This window comes from Rhinopithecus roxellana, chromosome 5 (genome assembly GCF_007565055.1).
Source record: "Rhinopithecus roxellana isolate Shanxi Qingling chromosome 5, ASM756505v1, whole genome shotgun sequence".
Classification (NCBI taxonomy): domain Eukaryota; kingdom Metazoa; phylum Chordata; class Mammalia; order Primates; family Cercopithecidae; genus Rhinopithecus; species Rhinopithecus roxellana.
Genome location: NC_044553.1, coordinates 150,351,655 through 150,378,347, shown reverse-complemented (window position 1 = coordinate 150,378,347; position 26,693 = coordinate 150,351,655). Strand labels below are relative to the sequence as shown.

General features: G+C 47.7%; 1 protein-coding gene across 2 annotated transcripts in view; it reads left to right on the top strand.

The window, feature by feature from the left end:
• The window catches only part of FBLN5 (fibulin 5), a 79,714-nt gene extending 53,749 nt beyond the window's left edge, over window positions 1-25,965 (top strand). The window contains exons 6-11 of one of the 2 annotated variants that reach the window (XM_010357487.2): window positions 2,232-2,348; window positions 6,245-6,364; window positions 10,462-10,584; window positions 12,096-12,222; window positions 16,266-16,461; window positions 25,000-25,965. In XM_010357487.2, coding sequence (XP_010355789.1) covers window positions 2,232-2,348; window positions 6,245-6,364; window positions 10,462-10,584; window positions 12,096-12,222; window positions 16,266-16,461; window positions 25,000-25,161 — 845 coding nt within the window. In that variant the 3' untranslated portion in view covers window positions 25,162-25,965. The remainder of the gene's footprint in view (window positions 1-2,231; window positions 2,349-6,244; window positions 6,365-10,461; window positions 10,585-12,095; window positions 12,223-16,265; window positions 16,462-24,999) is intronic. The other variant, XM_010357488.2, reaches the window with a different exon arrangement.
• Window positions 25,966-26,693: the final 728 nt, after the last annotated feature.

The window sequence follows — 26,693 nt, the reverse complement described above, 5'->3', positions numbered from 1 at the left end:
TCAGTCCTGGAGGAGCTGAGAAACAGATCCAAACAAAATCATGGAAACAAAGGAAAGCTACCTCTTTCCAAGTTTCTTGATTGAGGCTGAGTGGGTCTGCCCTCAAGCCCCGTCTGAAGCATCCTTGAGGCCTAGATTGGCTTGATTCTCCTTTCCAGGCTCGCACGCAGGCGTCTGTGAATATGACAGTTGCTGTGCATTCAAACCAACCTCTGCTATAATGGAAAATTTGATGCTACTTATTTGAACATAAGCAGATCAGTGAGAGAGAGTTATTTGTACAGGAACTTAATATGTTGAATTTCAGAGCTGGAAAGGATGTCGAATATTATGTCATCCAACTTTTATAGCATCGCAGACTGAGACTCAAAGAGAAGGAACATTTTAGACAAAGTTAAAGCGAGTTGGGTCAAGCTTCCAAGTCTCCTGTGTCTCAGTCTAGTTTTTTTTTCCCACCACAAGGGGCGCTGGAGTGGTGGGGGAGATCGGGATATACCAGCCCTGTTACAGAAACCCTCTGATGTGAGGGGTGCCAGCAACTCCGACATTCCTCTGCCTGGGAGGGTTGTTCTCTTCCTGGGAGCACGGAGCTTTGGGAAGGATGCTCATAGATGCCTAGCATGGTACCATGTGGCCCAGCCACTCATATTCACATCTGAAAGGAAGGCTTCTTCCAGTTATGCCTGAACTCCTGCCCTCCCCTGGCTAAACTCGCCTTTCCCTTTCAAAATGCAAGTTCCATAGCCACACACTCTCTGTTCTGTGTACCACTGGAGATGCTGCTTTTGCAGAAAAATGAGGGGTCGGGGGGGCTGCCTTTTCTCCAAGGTACCCCTAGTGAAGGGTACCCCCTCCAGCCCCTGCTGCCTGCCTGGCCTTGGTGATGTGCCCAGCTGCACTCTGGGAAGAAATCAGGGCCAGCCACTGTATAGCCAATGGACCTTCTGTGCAAGAGCTGCCCGGCACTCAGGGGCAGTGCAATGGGCCAGGTTAGAAGTAGCCGGGACTTAGAGACAAAACAGAATCACAGGACAGGGCACAGAATCTGAGAAGGGCTAAACAATAGGTAAGGGATCAAAATGGGTCTCGGAGGTGGAGTCCTTCCTGGCAGTAGGTAGAAACCAGGCCCAAGGACTGAGGCTCTAAGCCGGCCTCGAGAGTCCTAGATGGCCCATGGTTCCAAAGGAACGGGGGGGACCAGGGAGGAAACCTGGTGAGACTTGGGGAGGTGGGGATAAGGACCAGTTCCAGCTACAGTCAGATCAACTGGTCACAGCAGGAGCCTGTACTGGTGCCATCTCGGAGTCTGCCAGGAGGCTGGTGATTTCATTCACTACCCTTACCCCACAGGAATGAATTCTCCAGCCCATCATCACATCAGCTTGGGGTGTTGAGAAGTGCTTTCCCAATGACGTCAGGCTCCCCATTGATGGATACATGTTACAGGGAGGTCACATTGCCCAGCTCTGCTCAAAGGATCCATTCACCCACAGTGCCGCCACTTTCCCTGGCAAGGCCAGCTATGGCTTGGAAGAGGTGTGTTTATCCAGAGTTTTATGTTCACTCTGGTGCAAGGAGGAGATCCAGGGTGAACTCCAGCGTCCTCATGTTACTGGATTCATGGGTCTCCAGGGTCATGCTGCCCAGCTCTTCCCGGCCTAACTGGCTCTTGTTCCTGACAGCTGGACATATTCATTGTTCATGGAGCTGGCAAGGAGCCTATTGGAGTGATGCTGTGGATTCTTCTTACATGTTAAGCAGACTGGACCCTTCCCGGGTAGTGGAGCCTCTATATGGAATCTTCTACTTGAATCTTAACTTTGGATAAATCTTAAGAGCTGGATAATCTCAAATCTTAGAGCTGGGAAAAATTGGAGAGCCCATCTTGGACAAACCTTAGTGTTGAATCTTAGAGCTGGGAAAAATTGGAGAGCTCATCTTGCCCAACATCCCACTCGAAGCAGAAATTTCTTCTGCAACTTTTAGGATAGGTTCAGGTATTTATGGGACTGAGAGGGGTTGAGGAGGAGAAAGATTGTGGGGAGACGAGCCTTGTAATCGAGACAGCATCACCATCCGTGACACTCAGTAAGCACTGTCTTGGCTCTTGTTCCCCTTTGCTTCCCTTCATGATCCTGTTTGGGAAGAGCTAGGCAATCATGCCACACTAGTGGGGGCATCCTTGAGTGAGAAGGAGACCTGTCTCACTTTGTGTGCATTTCTGTTTCCAGACATTGATGAATGTCGCTATGGTTACTGCCAGCAGCTCTGTGCAAATGTTCCTGGATCCTATTCTTGTACATGCAACCCTGGTTTTACCCTCAATGAGGATGGAAGGTCTTGCCAAGGTATGTGACATGCATGATAACTTGGACACGATGTGAGACACTAGCTGCAGCTTTCTTCAGCACCTGGCAGCTTGTGTTTGTGGGAAACACTGCTGCTACGGTGTATTCCCATTCCTTGTCACTGCCCACCCATCCCCATCGCTGCAGAAACCCGAGACCTGAACCTTGCTATGCGAAGCATCTCAAAAAGTGCTCTGAATATGGCACTTTTTGGGGTCCTATGAGGGTAGGACCCCAATCCTCCACCAGCTGGGAGTGTACAGTTTCATGGATTTGCTTCTTTTCTGTGTTTACTATCCAGAAGTAGCCTTGCTGGCTTTCTGGCCTAATCAGAAATTTGGTTCCATGTCCTATAGCCTAAGTTCAGTTTCTGAGGCCTGAGTAGGGTTGGTCAGGGTCCCTGACCCTCCATGAATCATAAAATAAACACATCCATGCAAGGCAGGGGTGTCGTGGGCAATTCTGAGGCCTCTCACTACACTTTTCCCTCCAACCTGTGCCAGGACAGCCTGTTCCTTAGCAAAGGGTCTAGTGGTGGTGGTAACGTCCCCTGCTACTCAGCATGCCCCCACAAAACCAGACTGAAACAAAGGCATTTTCTGGTTTTCACATGATCACTTGAAATACTAATAAGTAAGAAAAACAAGTTGCATGCCTATTGTGGTTGCCATCTGAAGGTTTCTTCTGCTCAGGAAGTGAACGGGGGACTTAAGACCCAAGGAATTAGCGCAAATCCTGCTTTGGCCCCCGGCTTCCCCCTCAACTTCCAGCTCCTGGCCCAGGCCTCCAGCCCCTGGCAGCTGCTTGGCCCAGGTTGGAGTTGGAGGCAGTGCTGTGACACAGAATGAGGTCTTTGTCTGGAGACCTCAGGTTTTGCAAGGCCCATTTCCTTGTTTCATTCACCCTTGGAGTTCTGGCTGGCAGGCTCCTGGCCATCGAATTTGGAGGATATTATGTCTCCTTTACTTTAATTGTAGCTAAATCGTCAGTAAACAGGAAGGCATCAGTGTTAAAGAGTTTGATCCTGGATTCTTTCTAAGTCTCTCCTCCAAAGCTCGTTCTGCTAATTGTTCCAAGAAGTCTGGACTGTGTTCCTCACACCAAAAGAGGTCATTTTCTTCTGAGAGTAGTTGCCAGGCCGGGAGGTTGAGGAAGCGGATAAACAAGCGACCTTCCTTCCCACTGGAGCAGGAGCGGGCGCCTGGCTCCCTTGCTGCTGCGATAAGCGGCTTAGGGCAGATGCAGGCTTCTCTGTGCCAAGGCCTGAGATTGGAGGTACCGGCCACAGGCTGGCACAGTGCACCCAGTACCTCCTGAGGCATAGCCATGCCCAATCCAAAAGGCACCTGTGTCCTTCAGGTCTCTGAGGGACAGGTGTGTGAGAAAAAGCAGATAATACACCTGGCAGTGCCAAGTCCACAGCACAATAAAGCAGCAGGCCCGGCACCCAGGCCTGGGTATGGGCACTTGGCCACTAGGATGCTGTATCAGCAGGGCTGATGGGCAGCACAGGGTGTCGTATACTCCAGTAAGCTTTTGCAATCCTGACTCTTCGTGTGTGGGAGAGTGCTTTGCACACTCAGAGCATTATCACGTCTGTTCATCTCACTGAACTCTAGTAATAGCCTCGTGAGGTCAGCAGGCAGGTGTTTGTGGCTCTGCTTTACTGAGGAGGAAATCAAGGCTCGAAAAGGTTAAGCAGCTTGGCCAAAGTCATGCAGCCAAGTGGTAGCACAGCTGAGAGTAAAACCAGGGACCCAGACTTCTTGTCCAGCAGGTTGGAGTGGGGCCCTGTGTGCCCTCAGCAGATTCAGAAGAGCATTTGGAAAGGGCTGGCAGGAAAGGGCAGTGAGAACCCCAGGTGGGCAGAATCATTTTGGTCGCCCTGCTCTCAGAAGCAGCTGAGAGCGGTGACGGGGTGGAATGAGTTCATTCATCTCCGAGTGGCCAGCGCCTGGCCAGAGGCTGAGGCCACCAGCCCTAACACTTGCCAGCACTGTCCTGTCTGAACTTGCACTCAGTGGCTTAGCACAGTGGACATTTTCCTACCCGCTCCTGTCCCCAGTGAGGAAACCCCAACCTCCCACGGGCACCGGTGGGGGCCGGTGTCTTGCTTGACCCTCTCTCTAGAGCTGTTCTTTTATTTATCTGTTTTCTCCCTGAGAGCTCCAGAGATGCCAGGAGGCAGGAACCTTGTGGCCATGGGATTCACTCCCCTTTAAGAAAAGCCGCTCAAGCTGCTCACCATGAAGGCGTTTAGCTCTGAAAACACTGACATCTCTTTTCAGAGGCCTAAGAGATTTACCTGGACTTGGGAAGAGGATAGAAAATCTCTCAGCTGGAACTTTGGCCATTGGTGTATGGAGCATTGTGGGATGGTACTTACAGTGGGTCCAGCAATGCCAGTGGGAAAGGGGCTCTTCCCTGCCCTCCCCGCACCATGAGCTGTGCAGAATGAATCTTGGTTTTTATGGAAAGGCCCCTGACTCATGTTCCAGTTCCCATTGTGTCCTTGTTAGCTAGTGGACTTGGGTACATCTGTCAATCTTCAAAAGCAATTATATGTATGTATGTGTATTTGTGTGTGTGTGTGTGTGTATGTGTGTGTATTTTTTTTGAGACAGTCTAGCTCTGTCTACCAGGTTGGAGTGCAGTGGCATGATCTCAGCTCACTGCAACATCTGCCTCTGGGGTTCAAGTGATTCCCTTGTCTCAGCCTCCCGAGTAGCTGGGATTACAGGCACCTATTACCATGCCTGGCTAATTTTTTTGTATTCTTTTAGTAGAGTCAGGACTTCACCATGTTGGTCAGGCTGGTCTCGAATGCCTGACCTCGGGTAATCCACCTGCCTTGGCCTCCCAAAGTGCTGGGATTGCAGGTGTGAGCCACTGCACCCTGCCTATACTGTTTTTTTTTTTTTTTTTTCCATGACAGGGTCTCACTCTGTCACCCAGGCCAGAGTACACTACCATGATCTCAGCTCACTGCAGCCTCAATCTCCCAGGCTCAAGTGATTCTCCTTCCCCAGCCTCCTGGGTAGCTGGGACCTCAGGCGTGTGCCACAACACCTGGCTAATTTTTAATCTTTTTGAAGAGATGGAGTCCCATTATGTTGCCCAGGCTGGTCTCAAACTCCTGGGCTCAAGCGATCCACCTGCCTCAAAGTGCTGAGATTACAGGCATGAGCCACTGTGCCTGAAAAATGCTTAAACAATCTTATTGATGCATAATCAGTGTATAACAAACCGCACCATGATTCTATTAATTTTGATGTACGTGTGCCTGCATGAAACCACCACCACCACACTCAAGACAATGGATTTCCCATTACTCCTTGTGTCCTTTGGTGGTCTTCTCCTTAACCTACTTAACCTCTAAAGTGGGGCAATGGTCCTCATTGTAAGGATTAAGTGAGTGTAAGATCCTTTCCTAATGAGCAAAGTTATTTATGTATAATAAATATATTATTAGAATCATCACGGTTATTTGTTAACCTGAAACTTCCAAGTCAGTGAGGGTGAGGGGAGTTCATGGATGAAATGTAACAAGTGATAGGAAGGAGCAGGTGTTGCCTGGAAATTCCTGGCGGGGGGTGTTGGAGCATAGACTTACTAGCAGGTGTATATGCGTATATGTTTATATCATGTGTATACATATGGTTTCCACCTTGCCTGACTTTTGACCCCAGAAGGGACATGTGGATGGAGGCCCCGGTCCTTAAGTGAACACTTTGGGATCTGAGATCATGTTCCCAAGGGTCCTGGATGGAGAGCCTTGGTACCTGCGACTCTGGTCTCCTAGTGGTGGTAGATTTAGTTGCTGGTGCTTTTTCTGCCTAGTTATTGTGGCTGTTCTGTTGGGAGGACAGTCAGCAATGTGCCTTGGCTTTCCACAGATGTGAACGAGTGTGCCACCGAGAACCCCTGTGTGCAAACCTGCGTCAACACCTACGGCTCTTTCATCTGCCGCTGTGACCCAGGATATGAACTTGAGGAAGACGGTGTTCATTGCAGTGGTAATGGGCTTTGGCATTGGAAACTTCCACCTGTACTTGGGCCTGGGCAGGAGTTGGGGGTTGAAGGGCAAGTGCTTCCTTCATAGGTGTTTCCTCTCATTTCCTGGACACATGTCTAGTTTGGGACATCCTCCAGGGCAGTGGGGTCACAATCACACAGAACAGAGATGAGTCACTTCCCAAAAGGTGATGTGGAGTCTCATCTTCCTTGTCATCTGACCCTTGATGCAAAAATCAATGGGGCTACCTTCTAGGACAGAGGTAGGGTTGACGAGGGAGAGGAGTCACCTGATTTGGCATGTTGGTTTGAGAGCTGTCTGTCCTCACCCAGCACCGCCTCAAGTCTTGGCGATATCACAGAAAGTACTTACAGAGGACAGTGACCCAGGAATAATAGCATATCTTATCGGGCAGGGTTGGGGGGAACACTGAATGAATGAGATCAGGTATGGAAGCACACATGCTCTGTGAACTTCTGAAATCATCAGTGCCTCACTCCAGGCCTGGCAGCCAGGGAACATGCAAAAAAAAAAAAAAAAAACATAGTTCTGGAATCAACACATAAATGATTGAATGTTGAATGAATGAAATCATAATAATTTGTTGTGAGAACATAGAAGTGATGGGTTAGTTGACCTTTTATAAATTCCTTCCAAGCCCAAGGAAATATGATTTTCTGCCCACGCTAGTTTATGGACTCTATTATAATTTTCTTATTAACTTCCTCTTTTTTCCCCCTAGAAAGTTCAATTTTTTTTTCTTAGTTAGAAAAATATTACTGGATTGCAAACTCCTTGAGAATAGGGACCACCTCTTACTCATATTTATCTCTGTAGCATCCCATATAGAGCCACACACATCTCCTTTTCTTTCTTTCTCTCTCTTTCCCTTTCTTGCCTTGTTTTGTAAAGGCTGGATTAAAGTACACTCCATTTCAGCCACTTCTGGTGTCATCAGCAGTTATGAATTAGCAAAGTCTAAATTAATAATGCTTCACTGTGCTTTTCAAAATAAGTGGGCCATACACTAGGACGTGAAAAATCTTTTTGTCCTGCAGAATGGAAAGTTTCCTAATCCGGGTTTTATTGTAACAGGAACTGACCCAGGTCATGAATGGAACTTGTGTGATAGTCTCGCTGACGCCTGAAGTGTTCTGGGGACAGAGTCCCATGAAACAAATGAACACCTCTCCCTAGGGCCAGGACAGTCAGAGCCACAAGCAGGCAGTTACAGAGAGCCTTGGGCTGATTAAATACAAGGCCCAGAAACAGAAATAAAATACCCTCAGGCGTGAAAAGCCACTTTCTTCCTAGATTTCAGTTCCCTCCATGGCATTCCTTGGGGAATTGGGGCCAAGGAACTAAGAAGTGTGGAAAATCTAACATTATGTGGTGAGATGATTTGTTTCTCCAGAATGCTCTGTTAATCCACAGATGTTTATTGCCCCACTGCATAGGCTGTATGGTAGAGTGACCCTGGAGGAGCTGAGTTCAAATTCTAGCTCTACCATGTACTATTTTTCTCGAGCAGGTCACTCCCTGAGTCTCAGTTTCATCCTTTGTTAAAAAAAATCAACCAGTCAACCAACCAACCAACCAACCAACCAACTACCCTCAGAGAGTGGTCAAAAATTAAATAAGTTGGCACAGTCCAGAGGGTGGCCCAGCTCCAGGCTGGTTCCAGGCTGGCTGGAAGCTGCTGCTTCCTATGTCCCAGGGAGGATCCAAGGTAGGCGGGCCATGGAGAGACAAATATTCCTGCCCACCCCACACCACTCTGGACTTTTCTCTTTCAAGGAGGTTTTTTTTGGACACAGTGGAGTTTTAGTCATTACATGTTAATTTATCTTCCCTAAGTGTAGGTGTAAGAGACTTTTGGCTTCTTGAGAAGCTTACATCCATGTCAATTTGGCAAAGATTTTCAGTTGACTCATTTTGCCCCAAATGGCCAACTTGTCCTCCATGTTCTCCATGATGCACACCCTCCTGAAGACTTAATGTGACCCCGGGATATGTAGGCTTTCTAGAGCAGACTGGCCCAGGATAACAGGGTGATGGAGAGTCTGTTTCTGCGTCTTCCTACTTAACCCCTTTCTGCACTTCTCCATTTCCCACAGGCACTGTTACCCTCACTGTGTTATCACAGCTGGGTGGCCCCTCCGTGTAGCCCCAGACCCCTCCTAGCCTTGTCTCTCAGGGATTTGCTAAGCTGAGCTGTTCCTGGAAACCATGGTGGGTTCTCATGTGGAGGAGTGAAAGTGGCCTAATACATGCTCCCTGCCAGAAACTGACCTTGTATTTCAGCTTTACCCTGGAGGGTGGAGCCACAGCCCTAAGCAAAGTCTGGGAATTGCAGACCCAAAGATAAACCGAGTAGGGTCTGTTAGAGCCCCTCCCTGCCCAGTGGGAGTTGGGAGTGGGTGCTACGCTCTCCATCTGCCCTGGAGCTAACCCTTCTTGGGCGATTGCCCCAACCTCAGGGCTCCCCAGCTCCACTGATCCCTCAGCACAGTTACTCAGGGAGACATTACAGCGTCGTGTTTCCAAGTGTAAGATCTAGAGGCTGGGTTCAAGTCCCAGCTTTCCTCCTTATTTGTTATCTGTGAACTTGGACAAGTCAGCTAACCTGTGTAAGCCTCAGTTTTTCTTCTGTAAAATATGGAGAGTAATAGCACCTCCTTCATGGGGTTGAGGTGAGAATTAAATAAGAGGAGGCATGTAAAGCATTTAACCCAGTGCTTGGCATGTAGGGAGCCTCAGGGATTGACAAACGTCACTACTACTCTACTGAAAGTATGAATGGAATCTACAAACTTAGACATAAAATAGGACACTCTCAATTATGATGGGCTGGAGTCAGAGACCTGGGGCTCTATAAGGCTTCTGGGGGAGGTGGGGAGGCACGACCGAAGCAGATATTACCTGAGCACACTTGACTTCAAATCAGCATCCTAATTCTGCTGGCTGATAACCCATCACCTGAGGACCCCTGAGAGAGACAGGAAGGAGTTTCTCCTTCTGGGATGTGAGAGGCGTGAGGCATGTAACACCCGGAATTATCTGATGGCAGAGAGACAGCTTCTTTTGCATTGACACCCTCTCTGGGTGACTCCAGCCACCAGTGGTCTGTGAGTGAGAGAGTAATCCGAGGACATGTCACATGGGGAAACTAGGGAAAGCAAGTTTTCGGGAAACAACAAATGTAAGAAAAACATGTTTTCTTTGGCATGCTTATCGAATGAGGTTCAAACAGGGGCTCTGTTGCCAAACTCTGTGTGTGATGAAGAGTTGGCTTTTCTGGAACGTCTGCTTCTGCATCAACCGCCATAGCCCATGCGGATGAGTTGTAAATCACACGGACAGGGGCTCCCCCTCCATGTCAGGCTGGCTGGAAGCTGCTGCTTCCCTTGTCCCAGGGAGGAGCCAAGGTAGGCGGGCCACAAAGAGAAAAATAATATCCCTGCCCATCCCTCACCACTCCAGAGTTTTCTCTTTCAGGCAGTTTTTTGTTTGTTTGTTTTCCACAGTGAAGTTTTAATATAATTAAAATCCTGGCCTTTTGGATATATCCCTTAATTATGACTTTAGGAACAATGTTGTTCCTGAAGTTGGAGAAAGGGCTGATTGGAGGGGAGTTGGCACTGCGAAAGCTGCCCCTTCGGAGGACCCTCTAGGGCCAGGGAATGTTTTTTTGGGTCTTGGGGAAACCCCCAGAAAACCCCAGTGGGCAAAGACATCTCAGCCCCTTGGGCAGGTCAGAGGTGGAGGGCGGATTTCCCTACCTGGTGAAATAAGTTTATAGTGAATGGAAGGTGCAGCCGAGTGAGAGGTAGATGTTGGAAGCTCGATAGAGGTGGATTTCAGCTCCATGCAGGGAAGAATTTTCTGACAATTAGAGCTGTCCAAATATCAATGGGTATCCTCAGTAGGTAGTGAGCTCCCCATTGCTAGAAGTGCTCAGGAAGTGAATTGACAGCTTCTTTTCAGTAAAGCCATCATATGTATCAAGACAGTATGGGAGTTGGAGTAGATGACCACTAAGCTCCCATCCCCACGTAGACTGGGATTATAAACAGCAGGTGTAACTTGTCACCCCAGATATGGACGAATGCAGCTTCTCTGAGTTCCTCTGCCAACATGAGTGTGTGAACCAGCCTGGCACGTACTTCTGCTCCTGCCCTCCAGGCTACATCCTGCTGGATGACAACCGAAGCTGCCAGGGTAAGGCTGTCCGGAGGGGCCTGGCTGGGGTGTGTGTGTGAGGTGGAGCTGCTTCAGGGGGTCATCTGGAGGTCCTCACCTGGGGAATCGTGTGCAGCTTTGGGAAGGTGGCAGGGGTGGCGGTGTGAGTGGGTGCTGATGGCTCTCATAGTGGCAGCTCTGGGCAGGATGCCTGGCCTGGTGTCTTCCCTCCCTGTAACCTGTCCTTTGGCCAGGATATTGGTCACTTAAACTTCTGTAATGAACTCTGCAGATGCAGACTGCAGCCTCTAAGCGTGGCTTTCTGCCTCCCCAGGCAGATCTCTGAGGCTCCTCTGAGAACTGCTCCAGAGCTAAGCAGGACTTTTACGGCCTGGCCAGAGCCCAGGCTTTCTTATGTGGCCTAGAGGGCAGTTTGGTCAGCCTTTCTCCAAGTGATCTCTCCTAGAGCATGGTCGCCAGGGAGACCTCATGCACCTGACTGCTCTGTTCCTGGAAGGGTTGGGACCCCAGACTGTAAAAGGGGTGGGTCTTCTTCTGTTTGCCTGCTTGGCCTGGCTTCCAGCCCCATGCTCTACGCACTGAGGGGTCATTGCGGAAGCGACTGACCCATTCTCAGCCTCCTTGAACCTGCCTTATCCCATCGCCAAGCAGGAATTCTCCATAGTGGTGCCAGGCGACAGAAGTATCATGTGAGCTACAGATGTGAGCCATCTATGTAATTTTACATTTTCTAGTAGCCACATTGAAACAGGAAAAGCAAATGGGTAAAATTACTTTTACTACTATATTCCCTTTTCTTTTCCTTTTTTCTTTTTCTTTTTCTTTTTCTTTTTGAGACAGAGTCTCATTCTGTGGCTCAGGCTGGAGTGCAGTGGTTCTCACTGCACTTGGCTCACTGCAGCTTCTGCCTCCCGGGTTGAAGTGATTCTCCTGCCTTAGCCTCCCAAGTAGCTGGGACTACAAGCGCATGCCACCATGCCGGGCTAATTTTTGTATTTTTAGTAGTGACGGTGTTTTACCATGTTGACCAGGCTGATCTCGAACTCCTGTTTTTACTACTATATTTTCTTTAATGCAGTATATCCAAAATATTATTCCAGCATGTATTCAATATAAAAATTGATGAGATGTTTTACATTCTTTTTAAAATTATACATATATATATATATATATATATTTAAATTAAGAGACAGGGCCTTGCTTTGTTACCCAGGCTGGTCTTGACCTCCTGGCTTCAAGTGATCCTCCTGCCTCAGCCTCCCAATGTGCTGGGATTACAGACATGAGCCACTGTGCCTGGCTCACATTACTTTTTGATCCTAAGTCATCAAAATCTGGTGTGTACTTTCCACTTACAGCACATCTCAGTTTGGATCAGCCACATTCCGAGTACTCAGTAGCCACATATGGCCTGTGGCTGCCATATTGGGTAGTACAGCTCTGTAGTAAGACCCAGCCTACCCCACCCCCACACATCTGGCCTGGTCAATAATGCTCTGCCTCTGCTTCTTGTCTACCCTGCATTTCAGACATCAATGAATGTGAGCACAGAAACCACACGTGCAACCTGCAGCAGACTTGCTACAATTTACAAGGGGGCTTCAAATGCATTGACCCCATCCGCTGTGAGGAACCTTATCTGAGGATCAGTGATAAGTAAGTCATGGTGTCCCCTTGGGGAATAGAAACCTGACGAGGGCCTGGCTCAGAAGGTTGGCGGTGTGGTGTGAAAGAGAGTGTACCAGCCAGGAAGTCAGGGGACCTGGCCCACTACCTATGTCATGTGCTCGTGTGTGTGTGTGTGTGTGTGTGTGTGTATGTATAGAATAGAACAGAGTAGAATAGATAAAACAGACCGCAATAGAAAATATCAGAGTACGTTGCACATAGCAAGAGTCAATATTGTTTTCTACAACTTCTCTTTTAGTTTTGTGTGCTACTGGTTTGCAGTGCAAAATGTGTTACTGTGGGTTGTCAAAAAGTTTGCAGAACATTCCATTACAAGTTATAGGACCTAAAACACATCCCTACATACAAGAAACAACTATTTTTCAAAATGTTTGACCACAACACACAGTAAGAAACACATACAAGGCTGGGTGTGGTGGCTCATGCCTGTAATTGCAGCACTTTGGGAGGCTGAGGTGGGTGGATTGCCTGAGTTCAAGAGTTCGAGAGCGGCCTGGCCAACATGGTGAAACCCTGTCTCTACTAAAAATACAAAAAAATTAGCTGGGCATGCCACGCCTATAGTCCCAGCTACTCAGGAGGCTGAGGCATGAGAATCGCTTGAATCTGGGAGGAGGAGGTTACAATGAGCTGAGATTGTGCCACTGCAGTCCAGTCTGGGTGACAGAATGAGACCCTGTCTCAACACACACACACACACACACACACACACACACACAGTGTTCTCTATTACTACCTCACTCATGCCAGAGCTATGCAAAGGTTCTCTAGAAAGCTAACCAAGCTGAGAGTTGAGTCAGGGTTCTAGAATCTCCTCTTCCCTCTAATGACTTTTTGTTCTGGAAACATGGGGTCTTTTAGAGGTTGGCTCCTAAATGTAACATGCATAGGACTTACCTGGTGATCTCGTTAGAGTGTGATTCCGTGGGTTTGGGGTGGGGCCCAAGATTCTGCCTTTCTGGCAAGCTCCCAGGTGAAATGAATGCTTCCAATCTCCCTGGACTGCTCTGTGAGTATTGAAGTGCTGGAGAGTTGAGTATTGAGGTGCTGGAGAGTTGAGTATTGAGGTGCTGGAGAGTTGAGTATTGAGGTGCTGGATAGTTCTCTAGTTGGTGCTAATCAAGTTTCTGACATCATCTTGGTCAACATTTTACTAAATCACCAGATGGCAAATATTAGAGTTGAGGATAGAATTAAAGTGAAGACAACTTCCAAAAGGTGAATGCAGTAGGACAGTGGCTTTCTGTTCCTGGCATACTAGGAGTTCCTTTTCCTTCTCTTTTATCCCCCCTTTTTTTTTTTTTTTTTTTTTTAGACGCAGTCTTGCTCTATCGCCCAGGCTGGAGTGCAGTGGCCGGATCTCAGCTCACTGCAAGCTCCGCCTCCCGGGTTCACGCCATTCTCCTGCCTCAGCCTCCCGAGTAGCTGGGACTACAGGTGCCCGCCATCTCGCCCAGCTAGTTTTTTGTATTTTTTAGTAGAGACGGGGTTTCACCGTGTTAGCCAGGATGGTCTCGATCTCCTGACCTCGTGATCCGCCCGTCTCGGCCTCCCAAAGTGCTGGGATTACAGGCTTGAGCCACCACGCCTGGCCTTATCCCTTTTTTAAACCGTCTTAGTTCCTCCTTGGCCTCCTATCTTCCAAATGTTCACACATTGACTTCCCTTGAGCAACACCAAACTCCTGCATGGGAGATGAAAGGATGAATCAGACACACCCATCCTGCCCTCTCAGAATACAGCCTCTAAGAGAGGAATGCGTGGCTTCCAAAAGAGAGGATGATGCCGGGACAGGTGGGTCCATTAGAGACGTCTTCACTTGTTGCTAAGAGCTGTGCTTCTAAGCAACCCTTTAGAACAGGGCTCTTTGACCCCCGATGTAAGGGCTGTTTGTGGCAGAGCAGAGCTCCAGGCTGCTCTTCCCAGCTTCCATTCCTGGTTCTCTCTGGGTTTTTCCAGGCCGCCCCTGTCTGTGGCTGGAGGCTGACCCGTTTCAGCTCGCAGCACTGAGCTGGAGTTACTGGTGGAGTCTCTGGCATGACGCTGACAATGCTCCATGACTCCCTTGCTCCAGGCTCCAGTCCAGTCGGACTCCGGCAGCCCCTGCCAGCTCCTTGTCCAGTTCAGGTGTCCTGTGCTCCCGCCAGTCTGAACAGGACTTGCTCATGCCTTTACCCGTGCCTAGGAATGGCCAACCTCCCTGCTTGTGTGCACATACTTCCGGCCATATGGAAGGCATTCCTTTCCTCTCCACATAGCCAGAGCTGCCCCATCTTTCAGATTTCAGCTCAGATGCCACCTCTCCCAGCTGTTTGTGTGGTCCTCTTCAGCTGGGAGCCATCACTCCCTCCTCCAAACTTCTTTTAGAAAACAATGATTTTTCTATGCCACACATGATACTTTGTTGTGGCCATTTAGGCACTAGAGACATTTTGACATGGCTGTTTTGATGCAGCCTTAAAAAAATGAAACTTGCTCTGCCACCCAGGCTGGAGTGCAGTGGTGCAATCACAGCTCATTGAAGCCTCAACCTTTTGGGCTCAAACAATCGTCCTGCCTCAGCCTTTTAAGTAGCTAGGAGTATGGGTGTGTGCCAGTGCACCTGGCATATATCATATACGATATATGTTTTATATATCGTATATATGTTTTATATTTTTATATATATGTTTTATATTTTTATATATTATATATATGTTTTTTATATATTTTTTATATTTTTATATATTTTATATATATTTATATATATATATATTTACCAAATATATGTATTTGGTAAAGCCAGAGGTCTTGAACTCCTGGACTCAAGTCATCCTCCTGCCTCAGCCTTTCAAAGTGCTGGGATTATAGGCATGAGACACCATACTCTGCTTAGAATGAATGGAAATTTATAAAAAGGAAGAGTAGGCTGGATGGTTTAGATGGAGGAGTCCAAAGGCATCTCCGAAGAAATGACATTTGGGCTGGAATGGGAAAATGAGTTGACTTTAACTAAATAGAGAGTGGAAGATCAGAAGGAACAGCATGTGCAAGGGCTAGAAGGCAAGAGTGCCTTGAAGGCACTGGAGATGGTTGGATGTGGACTCTCTTTTGGAAGTAGAACCGACAGGTTTTGCGGATAGATTGGAAGTTAGAAAGCGGCAGAAACACAGTAAGGCTGACTCCTAGCGTTGGCCACCACCGCACGTATCAACACACATCTTCATCCTATTGTGAACCCTATTGTGGAGTCTCAGGGCGGGGTCAGAGACAGAGGAAGGGGGTATTAGGGGTGAATCAAGGGGTGTCTATAACAGGCATTCTTTGGTAGTAAAAGTCAGTGATTTTATATTAGGGCACTCTGTTAATAGTTGCTTCGTATTAGAGATATTTGTGTCTGATTTATTTCTCCTATTAGAAAGCAAACTATCTGAAGTCAGGATCTTATTATTTATTGAATTTCCAAAATGTCCAATGTCTTATCTTGTACATAGTTCTAACTCTTGTTTATCAATTATCGAATGACAAGATTTGATTATATTCTATTCAATTCCATTCCATGCAGACTGGGCTGAGTGCAATAGAGAATGTACAAGGATCCCCAAGACCTGTTAATCCAATTTCTTACTTTAAAAAATTCTTTCTTCCTTTTTTTTTTCTTTTTGTTTTGTTTTTTGAGATAGGGTCTTTCTCTGCCGCCCAGGCTGGAGAGGCATATTTGGCCTACATGGCAAACATAAAGTATCTTGGAGAATGTTCTAACATTCTGAAAACCAGAAATCTAAGGTTTATATTCTATTTAGTAGCCAGAACGTCTGATTGGTGAGAAAAGTCCATTCTCTAGGAAACAGAGCTCACCTACATGCTGGAGAGTTTTTAGACTCAAGCCAGGAGCAGAGACATTCTACAGTTATGGCATTTGGATGCTAAAAATGGGATGGCCTCTTTTTCAGTGTTTTAAGAGAGGAAGTAGGCACAACCAGCACCTGGAATGGATTTCTTGAGTTCTCACATGATTTCCCTTTCCACAGCCGCTGTATGTGTCCTGCTGAGAACCCTGGCTGCAGAGACCAGCCCTTTACCATCTTGTACCGGGACATGGACGTGGTGTCAGGACGCTCCGTTCCCGCTGACATCTTCCAAATGCAAGCCACGACCCGCTACCCTGGGGCCTATTACATTTTCCAGATCAAATCTGGAAATGAGGGCAGAGAATTTTATATGCGGGTAAGAGGGAGTGGGGAGTGGGGAGTGGGGACACCATTTGTAACAGTGGCCTTGTGCTGTCTCTCCTAGGAATATGCTGTATGCAAGCAGGTAAGAGTGGAGCTAGGAGGAACAGGCATTGAGAGAGAAGAGTGGAGAGTGTGGTTCAAGGTCCTGGTTTCCACCACTTTCTGTGTAGTCTTACAAAAGATACTTCTCCTCCTGAGCCTCAGGATTCTCATCTGTGAAATGGGAAGTTAGGCCAAGACTCAGTCTCAGGCCTCTTTTCTCCTAACATTCTGTTGGAGAGGCATTCACTTCTCCATTTTTCCAGCCACCCATGTGACAAGTATTTCTTAAGTACCTACTATGCAGGCCAGGTGCAGTGGCTGACGCCTGTAATCCCAGCACTTTGGGAGGCTGAGATGGTGGATCACCTGAGGTCAGGAGTTTGAGACCAGCCTGGCCAACATGGTGAAACCCCATCTCTACTAAAAATGCAAAAATTAGCCAGGCATGGTGGCGCAAGCCTGTAATCCCAGCTACTTGGGAGGCTGAGGCTGGAGAATCACTTGAACCTGGGAGGCAAAAGTTGCAGTGAGCTGAGATCATGCCACTGTACTCCAGCCTGGGTGACAGAGCCAGACTGTCTCAAAAACAAAAAAAAACAAAACAAAACAAACAAACAAAAAAAACAACCTACCATGCACTTCTAGAAACCAAGGATACAGCAATGCAGAAAACATCCCAAATCCTTGCCCTCAGGGTACTTACTTTACAGAGAATGTGTTAGAGGTGTGGCTCGCAGACGTGGGCTCTATTAGACGTGGGCTCTATCAGCCTGGTCCAGCACAGTAGCCCCTGTGGCTCTTTAAAACTGAATGAATTAAATACAATTAAAAATTCAGTTTTTTCAGGGCACTAGCCACATTTCAGGTGTTCAAAACCACACATGGCTACTGTATGAGACATCCCAGATACAGAACATGTCTATTGCCATAGGAAGTTTGATTAGACAACACTGACTTACCCACATCAGCAAAAGGTTTTAAAGCAGACATGCTACAATATGTTTACTTTTTTTTTTTTTTTGTAAATTGTATACATCTAATACTGTGTCATTTGTATTATTGAGCTTCATATCCTGCAACTCTTGGGAGCGACCACCCCTCTTTAGAGACCACTGGCTGGCCAGGCGCGGTGGCTGACGCCTGTAATCCCAGCAGTTTGGGAGGCCAAGGCAGGTGGATCACCTGAGGTCAGGAGTTTGACACCAGCCTGACCAACATGGTAAAACCCCGTCTCTACTAAAAATATAAAAATTAGCCGGACATGGTGGCACACACCTGTAATCCCAGGTACTCAAGAGGCTGAGGCAGGAGAATCGCTTGAACTCAGGAGGCGGAGGTTGCAGTGAACCGAAATCTTGCCATTGCACTTCAGCCTGGGCAACAAGAGCAAGACTCCATCTTAAATAAATAGAGACCACTGGCTTAGAACAATGTTTTTCACATTTCAGTGTGAATTTGGGCACTTCCCAAAAAGCAGATTCCAGAGCTCCCTCTCCAGAGAATCAATTTCAGAAGATGATGAGTGAGACATAGTTGTATTAATTTCCCAGTTTCCCGGCGCTGCTGTAACAAATTGCTACAAGCTAGGTGGCTTAGCCATTAGTGGTGGTTCCCGCCTGTAACTCCAGCACTTTGGAGGGCCAAGGTGGGAAGATCATTTGAGGCCTGAAGTTTGACACCAGCCTGGGCAATGTAGTGAGACCCTGCCTTTACTTTAAAAAATAATAATAAGGCTAGGCGTGGTGGCTCATGCCTGTAATCCCAGCACTTTGGGAGGCTAAGGTGGACAGATGTCTGAGCTCAGGAGCTCAAGACCAGCCTGGGCAACATGGCAAAACTCTGTCTCTACAAAAAAAAGTTAGCCGGGCATAGTGGCAGGCACCTGTAGTCTCAGCTACCTGGGGCGGTGTAGCAGGGAGGTGGTTTGAGATGGGAGGATTGCTTGAGCCCAGGAGGTCGAAGGTGCAGTGAGCTGAGATCACACCACTGTACTCCAATCTGGGCAACAGAGGGAGACCCCATCTCTAAAAAACAATAAAAATAAAAACTTGGTGGCTTAAGGCAAAGGAAATTTATTCTCTCATAGTTCTGTAAGTCAGGAGTCTGAAATCAGTTTCACTGAGCTGAAATTCAGGTGTCAGCAGGGCTGTGTTCCCTTGGGAGGCTCTAGAGGAGAATCTGTTCCAAGTCTCTTCCAGCTTCTGGGTGCTGCCAGCATTTCTTGACTGTGGCTGCATCACTCCAATATCTGCCTCTGTGGTCACGCTGCCTCCTCTTCCTCTTTTGTGTGTATCAAATCTCCCTTTGTCTCCTTCTTATATTGACACCTGTGAGTAGATTTAGGGCCCATTCAGACAATCCAGATAATCTCTCTGTCCAGATTCTTAATCACATCTGCAAAAACCCTTTTCCTTGTAACAGAACAGGTTCCAAGGATTAGGACTTGCATCTCTTTGGGGGCTGTTATTCAGTTTACTGCACCCAGGAATCTGTATTTCTAACAGATGCTGCTGTGATCCTCCAGGGTCACTGTGGGGAGCCATATTGAAAAGGACAGGTCCATGGGAGTTTATGTGCTTTCATTAAGGACTGGGCCCTATGAAGTCAGGGACCACAAAGCAGGAAGACAGAAATTGTTTGGATAAGGCTGGCTTTCCAAGGGTCCATGCTGTCCAAAGCTGTGGGACCCTCCCCGGGAAGCCACTCAGTCATTCTAATGTGGGCTCTGGAGCCATGTCTTCTACAGTTTAACAATTTAACAATTGTGTGATGTGACCTAATCTCTCTGGACCTCTAGATGAGTGTTTACTTTAGGATTAGATGAGATCATCCACTTAGCACCCTGTCTGGAATACTGTTTTTATCAAAGAAGCAGAGTTTGGTGGTGGGGGTGAAACAGTCAATGACTTTCTTTTTCTCACGCTATTGGATCAAACCTGTGAGCACCTGGGTTACATCTCAGGTCAATTCCCTAGGATTCACAGGCATGTTCCATTTCTATTGGACTGCCTCATTCTCTCACGTCAAAAGTCTGTGCTAGTTTAAATGGAAACTTCAACCTCTCTGTCTCTTACCCACCGTGAAGTTTCTCACTGTCTCCTAGTTCAGAGCAGGCAAGGGGTGTGGTTGGCCTCTGCCCTGCCCTTTTCTTACCCTCCCAGTAATGGTAGTGCTGGCCCTGGCTCCTCCAGGGCTGGCGGTGGAGGAGCAGGTGGTAGAAAGGGTAAGGTTGGGAGAGCGAGGCTCCTCCCTGATTGTTGCCATTGTAACCAGGCATTGGTGCTCCCTCAGGGGCAGAGACCCCAAAGCTGTTGCTTTCACAGTATGCTTTTTTGGGTCTTTTGGAGATTTGCCTGAGGACTTCACACTGACCAGTCCATGATATGGGCAGTAAGGCCTGTGCTTGGTCACTTGCTACTCCAAACCTCTCAGCCCCTAATTCTGGGGCTACGTCCCATACAGATGTTCCGTGGTGGTAGTGAGGTGGAGGGTGTCACTGCATCCTGGCAGCAGATCTTACACAAGGGCCTTTCAGGATGTCAACATCAGCTCCTTGCATTCCCCATTCCTCACTATGGTGTGTGGGCAGCTCAGGGCTCACACCTCCAGACTTCTCCTGGAGAGAGACTGGTACCACTTACTGCATCCTTGAACTTCAGGGGCCTGCATTTCTGAACAGTTTTTTTTTTGAAACCCCTCTTGATTGAGATGGAGGCTGGTAAGTGTGTTTAATAAAATATATGTAGAGTTGGGCACAGGGGCTCATGCCTGTAATCCCAGCTACTCTGGAGGCTGAAGTGGGAGGATCGCTGGATCCCAGGAGTTCAAGTCCAGCCTGGGCAACATAGTGAGACCCTGTCTCTACAAAAAAAGATTTAAAAAATTAGCCAGGTGTGGTGGCATGGCCTGTAACCACAGCTACCCTGGAGGCTGAGACGAGAAGATAACTTGAGTCCAGGAGTTTGAGGCTGCAGTGAGCTATGATTGTACCACTGCACTCCAGCTTGGGTGGCAGAGCAAGACCCTGCCTCTAAAAACAAAAACAAACAAACAAAAAGTGTGTTTGTAGGCTGGAGGAGGGATGGAATGAGGGAAACATCTGGCTTTGGATCACAGCTTTGTAAGTCCTGTATTACCCCAATAACTCCACACACAGCATCAGCAGCAAGCCATGTATAGTGCCTGTATGTGCCAGACACTATTCTAAGTGCTTTCTATACAGTAACCCTTTAATCTTCACAAGAATCCTATGATATAGGATGGTTTTATCCAGATTTTACAGACAAGAGCACTGAGGCACAGAGCTAAGCAACGTGCCCAACTAGTCTCACAACTAATAAGCACTGGGGCAGGATTTGAACCTAAGCAGCCTGGCACCAAAAATCTGTGCTATTACACTTTTCTTTTAGAATGGGGAGGTATGTTTTACCTGCTCTTCCAGCTTTGGGGTCTCAGAAGAAATTGAGATCACAAGAAAAGTCTAACATCCAGTTACAATAGAAAGTATTCAATAAACAGCAGTTACGATTGTATAGATACTGTTGTGGCAACTGCTACTGTTGCTGCTACTGTTGTAAGGAGGCTGTGAGCTGCTGGGCCATGAGGGCTTGGGAATGCTACCCAGGGGACTAGAGCATTGTGTGGGAGGTGAGGCTGGATGGCGTTCCAGGCTCTCACACCTTGAGATTCATTGATTTGATTATAAGCACATGGGAGGAGCTTCATCTCACCCCGCAGGCAAACCACACACACTCGCATGGACACACGCACACACTTATGCCCACATGCGTACATGTACACACACACAAGCCCATTCATAAGCCTTACTGGCTGTCTGTCTCTCACTGAGCCCTAGAAAGAGGACTGATGATTGGCTTTGGTCAGGTGGCTTGGGGGTCATAATTAGGGCCAGAAGAAGGAGCAAGGTCATGGGGTTCAGACTGTGCCAAAGTGCACTTACTCCATGACACACGTGGATCAAGTGGCAGGGCCCATGGAAGCTGGCCTGCTACAGCGTGGCTGCTTGCCACAGGTCAGACCATGCCATCCCACGAGCTGATTGGAACAAACCTGAGTGCATGTGGGATCAGGGCCAGGAAGACATATGGCTGGTGGGCTGTTGGCAGCCGATGCCCAGCATGGTCAAGTCCACTGGCGTTCAGTCATTCGTGTGCATTCTTCCGTCACCAGCATGCATTCAGCACCACTGCATATGAGACTTCAGGTCAGGCACTGAGCGCTGAGAAACAAACAGGATGTGGTCTCTGCCCTGGAGGAACCCACACACACTTTAGCGGAGAGGGGGAAAACAACCTAGCAAACACAACACAAAGTGGTGATTTTCAAGTCAAGACCCATGGGATGGTGAGTAAATGGAGAGGTACAGAGACCTTATCAGAGAATGTAGTGGTTAGAAGCATGATTTTTGGAGCCATAAAGTCTAGTACCATGTAGTAGTTTTGTGGCCTTATGTAGTATCCCTAACCTACTTACAACATAGGGTTATGAGGATTAATTAAGAGGTGTAGGAAAGGTTGTAGCCAGATGCCTAGCATCATAACCACCACCACCATCACTACCACCACCACCACCCTCCTCCTCCTCATCTTTTCACACCACCAAGGCTACTAATGCCCACGGGCTCTCGGGGGGTTATTTCATTAATGCCCTGACTCTGCCCTAAAAGCTGAATGTGGAGGTGGCTGTCCTCAGCTCTTGTGGCAGGTACTTGAGCTCTTCCAGGTGCTTGTGGGTAGGGTGGACCCAGGTGGAGGCTGGACTCCCCAGCTTCTACAGTTACTTCCAAATGGGAGAGTCTAGGATTCCAAATGGGAGAGTCTAGGATTCTTTTGTACTCAGGAGAATTTACCAGGAGAGCCCAAAGGAACAACTTGGAAGTTTGCACTTGCCCCCTTCTCCCTTCCAGACCTTGGGCTCCACAGATATCCCTCCGGAGGGCTGCCCCCAGCTCAGGGTTCTCAACTCTTGGTCTTTGTTCACGCAGTGAAAGCTGGTGAGATATTTGTATATGTAAAGGCTGCCGGCATTTCCTTGTGTGGCTTTACCCTCTGAAGTCCTGGCCCAGGGCTCAGGTTTCGTAAGGGCTGACAAGGAAGTCCAAGCGATCTTCTGTGTGAGGAGGTGCCAATAACGTGGATGCTGACGGGAACAGGAGGAACCAGTGCCAAGAGGAAATTGTGTGGCTGTCTGTCAGCCTCACGGATAGGGGAGGTCCCAGCACCTGGCCTGCACCTGTCTGCCAGCCCCACCCTTGTCTTACCTGTGGTGGCTCTTGGGGATGTTCAGAGCTTTATGGGGCACCCTACCTTTATGGAGACAGATAAAACATCTAGTGTAGCTTTAGAACAGCTGGGTTCCTTTATTTTGCAGAGACTGTTGCTTTCGGCTTCTGGACACAGGGTTGAGCTCTGCAGTGTATGGGAAGTGATTATCCAGCCCATCCCTTTTCTCCCTCTCGCTGTTTCCTCTACCAGTGCCAATATCTGTCTCTTGCACTGACCGCGAGCATCTCTCATTAGGTTGGTGCTAGGAAGAAGTGAAACACACATCAGCCTTTTCTAATACCTCCTGTGCAGTGAAAAAAGCCGGGGCTTGGGGTCAGAAAAACCCGAATGGAAGCTCTTGGCTCTGGCCAAGACTAGCTGGGTAACCCTAAGCAATTATTTAACCTCATGAGACCTCAGTTTGCTTACTCATAAAACGAGGAAATAATGAGTCATACCTTCCATACAGCACTTAGAAAGGACAGCCAGCTGGGCCCTCCACCTGGGTCCTGTGTTTTTAGATCAACACTTCTCAATAATTAATGTGCATACAAAGCCCTGGGGATTGTGTTAAGCTATAGATTCTGGCTCAGTAGATCTTAGCCAGGGCCTGAGATTCTGCATTTATAAGAAGCTCCCTGGTGATGCCCATGCTGCTGGTCCAGGGACCACACTTTGGCAAGGCCTTTCAGGATTTTATGAGATTTTCTTTTTTTTTCAGCTGGAGTCTTGCTCTGTCATCCAGGGTGGAGTGCAGTGGTGTGATCTCTACTCACTGCAACCTCCGCCCCCTAGGTTCAAGCAATTCTTGTGCCTCAGCCTCCCGAGTAGCTGGGATTACAGGCACCTGCCAACACACCCCACTAATTTTTCTGTTTTTAGTAGAGATGGGGTTTCACCATATTGGCCAGGCTGGTCTCGAACTCCTGGCCTCAAGTGATCCGTCCACCTCTGCCTCCCAAATGCTGGGATTACAGTTGTGAGCCATGGTGCCCAGCCATTTTATGAGGACTAAATAAGCAGATGTACATAAACATGGTTAGAAGAGTGCCTCACACATGATGAGTGCTCAACTGATGTCATTCCTCTCTGCCTTCCTCCTTGAAAGTTTTAGAAAAAGACTCAGTGGAGGAGAGAGTTCCCATGAAATTATTAGGACCACAGTGATCAGGTTGCAGAATGGTGAAGCTGGAGATGACTCTAGGGTGTCTAGAGGGGAGCTCTTAAATTCTACCTTGCCCAGGCATCACCTAAAAATATACTGACCTAGAAAATCTTGGAATGGGCCCCTGGAATTGTTAATTTTAAAAAAAATTTCCAGTAGCTTTTGATGCCTTTTTTTTTTTTTTTTTTTTTTTTTTTTTTTTTTTTTTTAATTACTGATCTGGTCCAAACCCTCATTTTATTTTTTCTCAAACATGTTTTTTAAAACTTTTATTCTGCTTTCAAGGGTACATGTGCATGGTGGTCCTCTAGGTAAATGACTGTGTTGTAGGAGTTTGGTGTACGTATTATGTCGTCATCCAGGTAATAAGTACAGTACCCAGTGGTTAGTTTTTCGATCCCCTCCCTCCTCCTGCCTCCCACCCTGAAGCAGACCGTGGTGCCTGTTGTTCCCTTCTTTGTGTCCGTGTGTACTCAATGCCAAACCCTCATTTTAGAGATGAGCCCCAGAGAGGTGAAGTGACAGCCCTAAGCCATGTAGAAGGTTCAATCAATGATTCATTCATCATTCAATATATATTTTCTGAACACCTCTGTGTTCAAGGCACCATGCTGGGTTCTAGGGGGACTCGGTGGTGGAAAGCCTGACCCCAGTATCTGTTCTTACAGAACTCATAGCCTAGTGGGGGCCTAGATATCAGACATGGATCAGGCAGACAGTGTGGACAATCATGCATAGTCATAAATGCTTTCCATCCTGTATAAAGTAGAGGCTGCAGCGGCAGAGGTCGCAGGGGACCTGACTTAGATTGGGGAATCAGAGAAGGCTCCTCTTAGGAAGTGACCTTTCAGATGAGACCTGAAGGATTAACAGAAAAGAGCCAGGTGGAGAGTGGGCAAAGCCAGGGAAAGAGCGTGGCACAGTTGAGGCACCGAGGGGGTGCCAGTTTGACTGACGGAGGCAAGGGGAGTGCCCTGGTGGGGCTGCAGGGGCACCATGCAGGCCTTTTCTCACTGGTGTCCCCCGGTTCTGTCCACAGCAAACGGGCCCCATCAGTGCCACCCTGGTGATGACACGCCCCATCAAAGGGCCCCGGGAAATCCAGCTGGACTTGGAAATGATCACTGTCAACACTGTCATTAACTTCAGAGGCAGCTCCGTGATCCGACTGCGGATATATGTGTCGCAGTACCCATTCTGAGCCTCGGGCTGGAGCCTCCGACGCTGCCTCTCATGGGCACCAAGGGACAGGAGAAGAGGAAATAACAGAGAATGAGAGCGACACAGACGTTACGCGTTTCCTGCTGAACATTTCCCTAAGAGTCAGCCCCGACATCCTGACTCTCACCTGTGCTATTGCAGACCTGTCACCCTGAAGGACATGCCACCCCCAGTTCCTATGATGCAGTTATCAAAAAGTATTATCATTGCTCCCCGGATGTAAGATTGTTGGTGAATTTTCAAGGCCTTCAGTTTATTTCCATGTTTCTCAAAGAAAATAGATTAGGTTTGCAGGGGTCTGAGTCTATGTTCAAAGACTGTGAACAGCTTGCTGTCACCTCTTCACCTCTTTCACTCCTTCTCTCGCTGTTACTGCTTCGCAAAGACCCGGGAGCTGGTGGGGAACGCTGGGAGTAGCTAGTTTGCTTTTTGCCTACACTGAGAAGGCTATGTAAACAAACCACAGCAGGATCGAAGGGTTTGAGAATGTATTTCAAAACCATGTCTGGTATTTTCAGACATAAAAGAAGTTTGAGTTGTCCTTAAATTTGTATAACGGTTTAATCCTGTCTTGTTCATGTTGAGTATTTTTTAAAAAATATGTTGTAGAATTCCTTCAAAAGGCCTTCAGACACATGCTATGTTCTGTCTTCCCAAACTCAGTCTCCTCTCCATTTTAGCCCAATGTTTTCTTTGAGGACCCCTTAATCTTGCTTTCTTTAGAATTTTTACCCAATTGGATTGGAAGGCAGAGGTCTCCAAACTGATTAAATATTTGAAGAGAGCTTGTGTTTGGTTCATTTTGACATCATAGATGATTCAGCATTTGGGGTTCTAGTTCTCTTTAAGCCTGTTTATCATGTGCTTAGAAAGCTCTCCAGGGAGCTAGGGCATTATCTGTCACTCTGGCAAGTTGATGGGAAGGGGGCAGTGGGGCAGAGAAATGGGGGTGGTGGGGAAGTTAGGGGGAGGCATATCCCTGAGTCCTGTTTCATCTGATTAGAAAACAACTAACAATTCTTCTCTTATGTACATAATTTTCAGTGCTCCTGCAGAACAGGAATGTATTCAAGTTACTTTGAACCAGTGACCCTCAATCCTGGCTGCATAGAAGGATAACCAGTAGAATTTTGGAGAAAAGACTGATTCCCTGGGACATGCCCCCAGATACTCTGATGTCATTGGGCTTAGGTAGGGCCCGGCCATCAGGATTTTTGAAAACTTGACTACATAGCCAGAGTCGAGAATGTATTGTTATAAATCGTAGAAAGAGAGGTGGACAGATGGGGCTGGAGCCTTAGCTGCCTTACCCTCAACGTCTTTTCTGCTCATTGTAGGATTCATTATTCTTTTCCTGGTCAGGGCCTCTGGATATCCTTCAAATCTTAGAACCCTGGGCAGGGGCCAAGACAGTCAACACTGCAAGTCACAGGAGGACAGGTTGGGATGGCTGTCTTTATGTCCCATCCCAGGAATCATCCCAAGGCTTCAGGAAAAAAGTGCACTCCCTGA